This window comes from Setaria italica, chromosome VI, assembly GCF_000263155.2.
Source record: "Setaria italica strain Yugu1 chromosome VI, Setaria_italica_v2.0, whole genome shotgun sequence".
NCBI classification, from domain to species: domain Eukaryota; kingdom Viridiplantae; phylum Streptophyta; class Magnoliopsida; order Poales; family Poaceae; genus Setaria; species Setaria italica.
The window spans coordinates 17249610-17261153 of record NC_028455.1 but is presented as its reverse complement, the minus strand read 5'-3'; the positions used below and the strand labels follow the sequence as shown (position 1 = coordinate 17261153).

The 11544-nt window shown below is 42.1% G+C and overlaps 1 protein-coding gene across 2 annotated transcripts; it reads left to right on the top strand.

Moving 5' to 3' along the window:
• The first annotated feature begins 7599 nt into the window (after positions 1–7599).
• Positions 7600–9617, top strand: LOC101764783. Of its 2 annotated transcripts, none has more exons than XM_012846660.2 (5): positions 7600–8093; positions 8187–8581; positions 8679–8837; positions 9098–9173; positions 9280–9617. In XM_012846660.2, the coding sequence occupies exons 1-4, from the start codon at positions 8085–8087 to the stop codon at positions 9156–9158; spliced, it is 624 nt and encodes a 207-aa protein (XP_012702114.1). In that variant the 5' UTR covers positions 7600–8084; the 3' UTR covers positions 9159–9173; positions 9280–9617. The 2 variants fall into 2 exon arrangements, with proteins under 2 accessions (XP_012702114.1, XP_012702113.1); XM_012846659.2 differs by having other exon boundaries at positions 7601–8093; positions 8664–8837.
• Positions 9618–11544: the final 1927 nt, after the last annotated feature.

Below are 11544 nucleotides of genomic sequence, written 5' to 3'. Positions count from 1 at the left end.
CAGAACGAGAAGCCGGGTGCTGCGGCGGCGGCACCCCCTCGCCGGCGGGTCCTCCACCAACAACCCCTGCGCAGGTTTCGGAACCCGCACCAGGGGTTTTTTCACAGCCTGGCATGCAGTTTGGCCAAGCTGGTCGGCGGACGCACCAGGAGCGCCCAGGCTTGGGCACCAGCAGCGCAACAGACTCAACAGCCAGCGCACCAGACAACAGCAAGTCGTCGAGTACTAAAACATTACCGTTGACTTTGTTTCCATTTGAGATCGTAGGTGTGATACCTTATACCAAATATTTAGACATCCAAATAATTATAGAGCTATAGAAGCTATCAGCCTAGGTTCGCGAATCTAGAAATGTTTTCACCACCGGTTCAAAACAAACCGGGGGTGATAATTCATTGGTGATGATAGCTTCTATATTATTAGTGATGAGTTTTTAACTTTGGGTGAGTATCAAGACTAAACTTTAGTCCATATCACATCAGATGTTTGCACAATAATTAGGAGTATTAAATATAGTCTAATGATAAAACTAATTGTATCAATGAGGGCTAATTCGCGAGACTAATCTATTAAAACTAATTAGTTCATGATTAGCCCAGATGATACTACAGTAAATATGTGCTAATTATGAATTAATTAGGCTTAATAGATTCGTCTCACAAATTAGCCATCATTTATGCAATTAGTTTTACTTTTAATTGGTATCAAACATCTGATAGGACCTAAAACCATGGATTCAGGTTTGTAATGGTGAGACCTAGCACGTCGTGGGGATAAAACGAATACGGACAAAAACGAACTCCAATTCAAGCGAGCCTGAGATGCATTGAAGTATTGCAATGATTACGACCGTCTCGTGGTAATGTAATGGTGGAACCATTTTCTTTTTAGTTCTAGCAGCCAAGCAAAAAAAGCATTTTGAATTTTGAACGAGGCGGCGACTGGCGAGAGGAGACGTACATCGCCTGTGTGCAGGAGACACCAACGAGAAAAAAGCATTTTGAATTTTGAACGAGGCGGCGACTGGCGAGAGGAGACGTACATCGCCTGTGTGCAGGAGAAACCTTCTCGCTGGTGTGGTGGGCCCTCCAGCCCGGCGGGTGTCAAGCTCTAATAAAACCCCTCTCACCGCCTCAACCCCCCTCCCTCCCGCATTTCCAACACCGCCTCGCCTCGCTCACCCCCTCTTCTCCGACGACACCATGCCGCATTCGTGAGAGAAAGCCTCCACTGCCATGGTGACCAGTAGTGCTCCTCCCGTAGCCCCCTCACCGTCGAAGGAGCTCCTCATCGACGATGCCAGGAGGTGGCGAGGATGGACTCCGGGAGCCCCGTGGCACAAAGCACCACGTCGAACGAGGTGGGGTAGTCGTGCGCGGCCCTGGCAGCGGCAGCGGCGGGCTCGTCCGCCATGATCACAAGTGTTGCCCCGGTGACAGAATCGTCGTGGGTGGAGGAGATTAGAATTGGTTCAACATAGATGGCTTAGAGGTCAAGGCCCTGTTTGTTGTTTGAGATTTAGCTTTCCAAGTTTTCCAGAAAGTTAACTTTTGGCTTTTGCTCCCTAGAAGGGTGGCTTTCCGAAAGCTAGCTTTTGGAAAGGTAACACCATTTGGCAACCTAGCTTTTGGAATGGTGGATGGAGTATCTATTCTGTGGGGTCCACATGTCAGGTTTTTCTTCAACCTTTGATGCCGACCAAATTTGGCGACGGGCGAGATTAGGCGGGGAGGAGGGGTGCTGCACCGGTGGGGAAGATTTGGAGTGGAGGAGCTCCCCTGCAGCGGCTTCCTGAGCCTACTGGATCTGGGCTCCTCGGCAACGGGCGGAGGCGAGGCCGGGGGAGATGTCGGAGGGGATGGCGAGCGAGGCAAGCGGCGCAAAGAGGGGGGCTGCTGCAGCGGCGGTGGCGGCTCGGAGGAGAGGCCGAGGCGCTAGAGCAGGAGGCGGCAGCGCTCCTCGAAGGAGGTGGGCCTAGAGATCCAGATGTCGTACACGGAGGCGTGCGTCGGTGGGGGCTGCTGCAGGTGACGGTGGGAGCACTTGCGGCGGCGGTGGTGGTCGGCGTCGTCATCGAAGGCGGAGGAGCAGGAGGAGGAGAGGATCCGATCCAGTGACTCGTAGAACTCCTCCTGCTGCTCGACCTCCTCGCCCGCTGGATCCATCCCCGGCAGCCGCACCGCCACCTCCGGCATTACCTCAGCCCCCCCCCCCCGGCATGGAGCAGTCGACCAACCACTCGCACGGCACGGCGGGGCGTCATAGGTCGGCAACGAGGCGGGGCGGGGTGGGGTGGGACAAGATGGAGATGGAGCTGAGGAAAGAAAAATGATCGATTCACAACATAAACGATGGCAGGTGGGTAATTTTCATAACCTTGATGTAGAAAGCTGCGAAAAGCTCACATTTCGCTGCTTCTTGACTTTCCATGTAATCATAGCTTCTATGGGTTTTTAGCTTTCGAAAAGCTTAGCCCAGAAGCTCGTTGTTTATTTGAGCTTTCGACTTCTTAGGGTGGAAAGCCCAAACAAACTCGAGCCTTCCTTCTAAGATTACGGTGAACTACCATCCATTCTAAACTTGATAATAAAGAGTTGCCTAATACTCGTAGTATATTCTAATATGCATAGTATTTATAGTAGAAATGTCTTGCTCCCTCCGTCCCAAATTACTATTTATTTTGGCTTTTCTAGATGCAAGTAATCAGCTTTTCTAGGTGCAAGGAGATTACTTGCATCTAGAAAAGCTAAAACAAATAGTAATTTAGGACGGAGGGAGTGGATGGTAAGATTAGAGAAGCCGAGGACCTAATATCTCTAGATAGTCATAATAGTCAATACATCACGGATGTTTCTTTGACCCTACCTAATTTTTTATAATGATTTTTATTCTTAACCCGTTTAATTCACTCCTATAGGGGTTGAACCTGAGCTGCCTACTGAGTGTTACTCAGGTGCTCTAACTACTAGGCTAGAGACTCTTTCACCGTCTCAGATGTTGTGGCTGGAGTTAAAATCCAAACTCAAAGTTTAATTTTATTTTTGACATATTTTACTGTTAGTATGGTTGTAATCACTAGTAGCATCTGGAGCTTCAATTGCAGGATTAGATCCTCCGGATCATGATATGTCATTGTGTCTGTACATTAGATCCAAAAGAAGGGCTCGGCAAGTAAATAGCGAGAGACTAACTGAAGAATATGTGAATGATCCTGACAACATGTAAGAGCATCTTCAACACCATATGTAACATTGGTGATAAAAAATCAGTGTTAGTTGCTGAAAATTTTTGTGCTCCTCTCCAACAACATACCTAAACTTGGATACTTATAAAACTTTCTAAAAATACTCATAGATTTTAGGGGCTTTATGTAAAAAAGCCCGGACATAGAAAAATTCAGGACCTTGCCCAATAATTGATTCAATCTGTAGCTTATTCTTGTGTCCCGAAGTATCATGCGCTTTCCATTACTTATAAAATTTAGGCCCGTGACTTAAAAGTCCAATGCAATAGGAAGTAAAAAATTAGGATTATAAAACAAATTCAGAATATCCATGAGATTATTATTGTTTTAGTTATCAAGCAAGAATAAAGTCCGTTAGTATAATAAGTAACGGGACGTTCTATGAACACTACCTATAGGTGTAACCACGGGAGGAGCTAGGTATTAGCCAACATGGGCCACGGCCCCCTGGTCCATACGTATTTCTAAGCATCAGTATAGAAGTGCAAGTTTATGAGTTATAATAGTGTATACTACCATCTGATAGTATTGTGCACCGTAAAAAATAAAAAAAACAATTAGAACCAAAGCACATCCATGTATTGCTTATAAATACTACTTGCTGGGACTTCACCGCAGCTTGTCATCTACTCCAAACAAAAACATTCCTCATGGCCATAGACTTGAATTTACCACCAGCAGATGGAGACCCACTTGATCTCAATGAAGACCCTTTGTTGGAAGATGATCAAGCTATGGAAGATGAACAAGCTGCTGCCCAGGTAGATGTACAAGCTGCTGCCGTGGAAGATGAACAAAATGAAGTCCAGGTAGATGTACAAGCTGCTACACAGGGAGTGTGTCATCATTTTGATTTGAACATTCCTGCCTTTGACGAACATGAAGAAATACATGGAGGTAATCATGTTTTACTGTACAGAGGTTGCATATTCTGTTTCTTTTTTTAAAAAGTAGACAATGCATCTAACACTTACCCATATTCTGTTTTTTAAGAAGTAGACGATGATGAAGACTACGGTGTGTATGCCGGTGGTGTGGACGTGGTGGTCTTCGAACAAGAAGAGCTGGATGATTCAGAAGATAAGGGAGACAACTAAGGGCAAGGTAACAACCAGAGAAAAAATTTGACTAACGAGCAAAGACAACAGATATATGAAGCTTTGCTTACCCTTAGTAATGGAGGCAACATGAAAAACCACACAACCACTCTGGTTGCTCAAATATTGAATGTGAAAAAGGTCTTTAGTACAAGCTATTTGGTGTAGAGTTAAGGAGTGCCGTGCACTAGGAATACCAGGTGATCTTAGTTCAAGAAAACCTAAAAATTGTGGCCGCAAAATGTTGAAGTAGACTTATCTCAGGTTGCTCACGTCCCTTTGAGAAGAAGGCGCACCATACGGTCACTTGCAGCTGCTATAGGTGTGAAGAGAAGCACACTTCATAAGTGTTTCAAAGAAGGAAAGCTAAGACGTCACTCTAGCTCACTTAAACCATATTTGAAGGAAGCAAATAAAAACAGAGGCTGCAGTTTTGTATATCAATGCTTGATCAGAGTACCTTGCCAAATGACCCAAGATTTATTGATATGCGCAACATCGTGCACTTAGATGAGAAATGGTTCAACGGCACAAAAAAAAACAAGAACTACGTATTTGGCGCCAGATGAACAAGATCCACACAGGACTGTGCAAAACAAAAACTATATTACCAAGGTGATGTTCTTGTCCGCACAAACCAGGCCAAGATATGATCAAGAAGGAAATTTTTATTTTGATGGCAAGTTAGGCTCATGGCCTTTTGTTAGAGAGGTACTGTTGACGCAAAATCCTGAAGGTGGTGGATCCTGCATCACCACATGAGGACCTGGGAGTTCTGCTTAATTCCAGTGCAGAATCCAAATCGGCGCGCGTGGTGTGCGCGGGCGTGCCAGCCAGTTTGACCATTCAACTGACAAGGTGGAGATAATTCTCTCGAAGTTCGATGGAGTCGGCCGATCGGGCCGATTTAATATAATTTACAATAACCATCAGCCATACGGCCGATAGGAAACACGATGCTGTTGAGTTGTTGCTCCACCATAGCTAGAGCCACAAGCCGATGAGATCTAAACTAACATCACCACCAATATTTTTAGGTGAAACCACAGCGATGCGCCCGGTAGTTGCAGTCTAGAAATATTTAGCAGGACGTTAATCTGAACCCCGCCAGCTGATGAATCCAATCACAATGGAACTTACTCCCAACAACACTCGAAGGGGTAACCAAGATTAAGATGCAACAGGCTATTAAATGATCTATCATCTATGATGAACCGATCTAAAGCTAATTAAAGCAAACTGAACGGCAAGACGAAAGAACAGATAAATATCAGCCGATGCAAGCTTAATCAAGGCGGGATAACTGGTGAATACCGTAGATCGAGACAGAAGCGATGTGCCGTAAGTCAAAGATCCAAGATACTCGATAACTGGTAGATGAAACTTGACGAAACCACAGCGATGCGCCCGGTGGTTAAAGCCTAGAACACCTGGTGATGGAACTTGCAGCTCGCCAGAGATCGAGGTCGATGCAGCCCAGCTTGCTAGAAGGAACTCGTCGAGAATCTACATTACTCCTACTCCTAGGGCAATGGCGTGAAGCCGAAAGGTAAAGGTAAATATGTTGTATTATTGATCGTGTGATGATTCTTTACAATGGCCACGTCCCTTTATATTTATAGGGCGGACGTTACATAATTGGCATCTAACCACGCACAAGGCAAGTCACGTACACAATCTTTTCTAATAAAAAACTCTATCTCTAACTAACCCAACTCTATCTCTAAAATATTTTATTCCATGAAACAACCTCCCGTACATGCACAGATCGGCCGCATGCATAATTATTCTGGAAGCTTCCCACGCATGGCATGCAAAGTGCACCAGAATCCATGTTGTATATTCTAATCATTTTTATCCATACGTGCTGGACTTTCCTTTATATCATCCTTGCCGATCAATCCAATGAAGCCGATTTGGACTCCGTGCCCATATACACGCATGCTAGCTTCTTATTGTTGTACGTGACTCCAATTATCTTGTACTCCGAATTTATAGGATTGGTCAAAATCCGGTGTCAACATGTACTAACTATCATGTTTACATTTTTCCTTATTTTATCCATCCAACTTGAGATCCTAACAGTTTTATTATGTTTGTGTCGCTCACTTCGACTGATGAGGCTGTCTTGTTGGTGGTTACGAAGTCCAAAAGATAAAAGGGGGCCATGGGGCTGTCTGAGGGCTCAAGGGAGAAAATGTATAGACTGAGGTCCCGTTTTCTTCCACTGACTTATTTTTAGCACCTGTCACATCGAATGTTTAGATACTAATTAGGAGTATTAAACGTAGACTATTTACAAAACCCATTACATAAGACGAATCTAAACGGCGAGAGGAATCTATTAAGCCTAATTAGTCCATGATTTGACAATGTGTTATTACAGTAAACATTTGCTAATGATGGAGTAATTAGGCTTAATAGATTCGTCTCGCCGTTTAGATTCGTCTTATGTAATGGGTTTTGTAAATAGTCTACGTTTAATACTCCTAATTAGTATCTAAAAATTCAATGTGACACGTGCTAAAAATAAGTCAGTGGAAGAAAACGTCCCCTGAGTGTATGTTACTCAATCCGTCCTAAATTTACGTTTTAGCTTTTCTAAATATTTTATTTTCCTATATATCTAGTTATAGTATATATCTAAGTCTATAGAAAAATAATTGTATCTAGAAAAGTCAAAACGTCTTATAATTTGGAAAGGAAGGAGTACCTTTTAAAGGGTCATGAGTTTACGAGTCTCTAGTTGGTGTCTCACTCCTTCCTGAATATGGATAATTATGTATTATAAATATTAATGTATTTTTATATAAAATGTAGTCAAATTTAACATATAAAAATGAACCATCAATCTCTCTCCTCTGAATTTGCGGGGGTGTCCGCTAAAGTTTAGCACCTGTCACATTGGATGTTTGGATGCTAATTAAGAGTATTAAACATAGGCTAATTACTAAACTAATTGTACAGATGGAGTCTAATTCACGAGACGAATCTATTAAGCCTAATTAGTCCATGATTTGACAATGTGGTGCTACAGTAATCATTTACTAATGATGAATTAATTAGGCTTAATAGATTCATCTCGCGAATTAGCATAGGATTCTGCAATTAGTTTTTTAACTAGTTCTTCTAATTAGCATCCGAATATTCGATATGACACTGCTAAAGTTTAGCCACTCGTATCAACAAACACGTATTAGCTCACTGTCGGAGACCCTAGATCCGGGTAGGGGCAGATTTGTTAAAGACCGTTGTCGGGATCTCTACAACACGAAACCCCTCAACAGAATCTCATCCCTCTCCTCCCTGACTGCTCCTCAGCTCCTCATTGGTGGGCCGTGGGCGTCGGGCGGCGGCTGCCTTGCTCTTCGGCCATCATCCTCGGATCCGTTTCTCATCCTCCTGCCTGTGCCATCCCTGTCCTGGTCCTTCAGATCCAGCGCCGTCAGGCGCACTGCAGGACGGCGCACGGCGGGATTTGGAGGGCGAGGTTCCCGGGGGCAGGAGCGGATCCTGAAGCCGGCAAGAGTACGAGCGCCGCATGACGAATCGACGGCTGATTCAGTGATCTCCGAGGGCACGATCTGCCCCCTTGCCATCCCGCGCCTGTCCAAGGCACGCTGCGGAGGGAGGCGGTATTCACAGCGGCGAGCAGCTCCTGTTTACCTTGCGCCGGCCGGCCGGTGCCATCCTCACTCCCTTCTCCTCTTCCGTAGATTGGCGCCGGGGCTCGTATTTGTTTCATGGAGCAGGTCCGTCGCTTCTTTCTGTGATGGTTTACCTAATCCCTATCTGGTTTTCTGTTTTTTTTTAATTCTTGTTAACAACACCCTCAAGTTATTCAGGAGGTCCGTAAGTCAATTGTGCGTATATCTTTTGACTGGAAGCCGAAGCCGGAGGACAAGCGGTTTATGGTTATTGCTGGCATTATTCTTTCAATAGAAGATGATGGGTCTGCTGTCATAGCAGCGAATTCCAAATTTTTTGGGATGAAAAAAAGATTTGTAGTGAACTTCCCAAACGCTACAGGATACGAACAAGAACAAGAACTTGATGTTCGTAAGCCCATTAAATCTGCGGGAGGTTTCTATATATTTGCTGCTAAGCCAAGTGAAAATGGCTATATAAAAGCAGTCAGGTTTGAGACTCAGTCTGTTCAAGTTGGTGATCCTGTTCATTCATTTGTTTTCCCTAGAGAAGGGTATATTACACCAACCGGTTATTGCAGAGGTTCAGTAATGTAAGATCTCTCATATATTATCACATTATGTAATATTGTCGTTTAAATAAAATTAATAATGTTTTTCTTCTTCAATAAACAGAGATGTTTGTTGCAGAGTTCTATTTCATGATTGCGATATGCATGAGTACGCTTACTTAGGATCACCATTGTTCAATTTGTCTGGTGATCTAGTGGGGATAACATATCTTGATCAGGGACACTGGCAAGCATGGACTGTTTGGGAGCTACTAGATACTTTTAAAAAATGGAAAAGGTAGTATCTGTCTCATATTTGATTAAACTCAAAGAATAATCTAATTTGAAGTATCATGTATTATTTTTCTTAGTATTTGATAAAACCATTCAAAAATGAAATATTTAGAATTGCATTCTTCAAAAAATTGGTCATTGCATATTACGTATTAACATGTGCGTAGACACTTAGTCGCTTTGTCCATCTGAATAGATTACTTTTATTCTTGATTTGAATAAATTGGCTTCAATTATCTAACTTTTTTTATTTGGCATGTGCAGTACCATTGTTTCCAAGGGAATTGAAGAACCTGCAGGGGCAGAACCTCAAGTGGAAGAATAAAACATCTAGGAGCAGGTTGTCAGTGCATGATTATTATTAATGCAAATAAATTTTCCATATTTGAGAAAATTCAGTCTGTTATAGAAAAATATGCTTGCTGATAGCTATTTTTTATTTCAAGGGCTGACTATTGGTGGGAGATAGCCTGAGCAGCAGCATATGCAAGATGTCACGCATCTCAAGAAGTCTCAGGCAGCTGCGGTTGTGGAGTTTGAGTTGCAGCCTACTAGTGTACGTGTTGATTTAGGTTTGATTTTTGAACTATTATGTGACTTTTTTAGGAACCATTTATCCCGCCGAGCTGTTGACTGCTATGAGGTATTAATGTGATGCGATCTGGTGAACTCTTTTCACATTCATGGATGTTAAACAATTTCTATTAGGGTTTTATCATTGTATTGTTGTGGGAGATGTTTATATAATGTTTGCAAATGCATAGTACGTTCACATTTCTTTAAATTACTAGTAAGCCGTGCGGTGTGCCGCCGTACCGCCGTGTTTGGCAGTAGGTTAATTGTATATTTGATGAATATTTGTCGAAGTTGATGGGTTCCAGGAATGTTGTATCATGTGGGTAATACGTATGATCTAGTGGCATGCTTCGGCCATTGGGCATGGACTGATGCTAAAGAAGCGTCACAGTGAAGTTGACATCGGAGGATCCCGTCGCAGAGGTCATCTGTTTGGCTGGCCTTCTTTTCAGCGCTGCTGCAGCCACAGCACACTGTTGCTACAGTGTTTCACCCCTCTGCCGCGGCTGTCATCCAATGCAAGCTCATTGTAGAAGCAAGCAGGGGAGGAGAAACTCGTCTTACTCGACATTCCAACTTCAGTTGGAGATTATGGAAGAAATGCACAGGAATCAATTAGAAAGGACAGTGGCACGGTCTGCTCATTTAGGCTGCATAGCTTGAAGAGCTGAAGAAAAATGAAGTGCATCCTGTCAATATCTAGAACAAAATTTAGGATGCATAGCTTGAAGAGCTGAAGAAAATGAAGTGCATCGTGTCAATATATAGAACAAAGAACTGATTTTGAAAGGTTAGGTATGCAAAGAAAAATATGAAAAGAAGAGAAAATAAATTACCACCTAGTAGCATCAATCTTTGCTCAAAAAAAAATCTAGTAGCATCAATCACTTTCAAGATATATAGATATATATGAACTACAAGAATTGTGTTAATAATTTACTAAAATCTAGTAAGACGTTGGTCTATTTACTAGAATTTTGCAAATCTAATTATTTACTAGAATTTATTGATTTTGCAAGTTATATGGGAAAATAGACAAATGGAATTAAAAGAAATAAAGTAAATATTGAATTACAAAGTTGGCAATAAGACCGCAATGCTCAGTAGTGGAATATTGATTTGAAGGAAAAACTACGAGAAATGCACTATAGGAATAAATAAACTAAATACTATAATATCATTCTGTGTTATAATATAATTCAGACGTTTGGTAGCGCTAGAGCCTAGAAATGAGACTTCTCAAGAATTAAAATTTGCATACATAATCAACAAAAAACATCAAATTTATTAAAACATCACTCTAAGTTATTACTCCCTCCATCCCAAATTTTATTTCAATTTTCTTGAAGAATCGAAGCGTCATACAGCAGGTCATCCAGAGCGGAGAGGCGGTGGGTTTATTTTGTCTGGTTATTACGGTCTGGATTGAGGGCCATTAGCAAGGAGCATGCCTTCATCTCCGCGTACATACAGTAGCATGCAAGCCAATTAACCCAAGGCCGATGTTAAAATATCTTCTTCCGTGACAATCATATATGGTGAATCCTCAAGCATTGTTGTTGGGAAGGAAAAGCAGATATATAGGAGCAACCATGGCAAACTGAAAGAGTTATGTCAATGCAATGTAATGGTCGATTGTTGAGCAATGATCTACAATAATAATATAAAATAAGTTGGTTGCTGCTTATATTTTCATATCTTATTCAGTTCCATCGAATTATTTCCAAGTCTAGCTCTCTACTAATTTTTATTCTCAAAGAAATGAACATAGTAGTATTTTATCTTACTGTTACTAATTAGAGGCTTAATATAGTTATCATGGGATGAGCTTTGAATTATTTCCAAGTCCAGCTCTCTACTAATTTTCATTCTCAAAGAAATGAACATAGTAGTATTTTATCTTACCGTTACTAATTAGAGGCTTAATATAGTTATCATGGGATGCGCTAGGAAAAAAGACAAATCATAAAAATTCTCATAATAATCAGAAATAGTTGGCCCTTGATTTCGCAGACTCTAACCATCATCACCAACAATAGCATTAGATCCTTTTTGTTTCAATAAAAAATATCCATCCAGTACCTCTCTAAATTTGCATCCAAATAGCCCATCTTTGTCCTTATAAAATATAATTC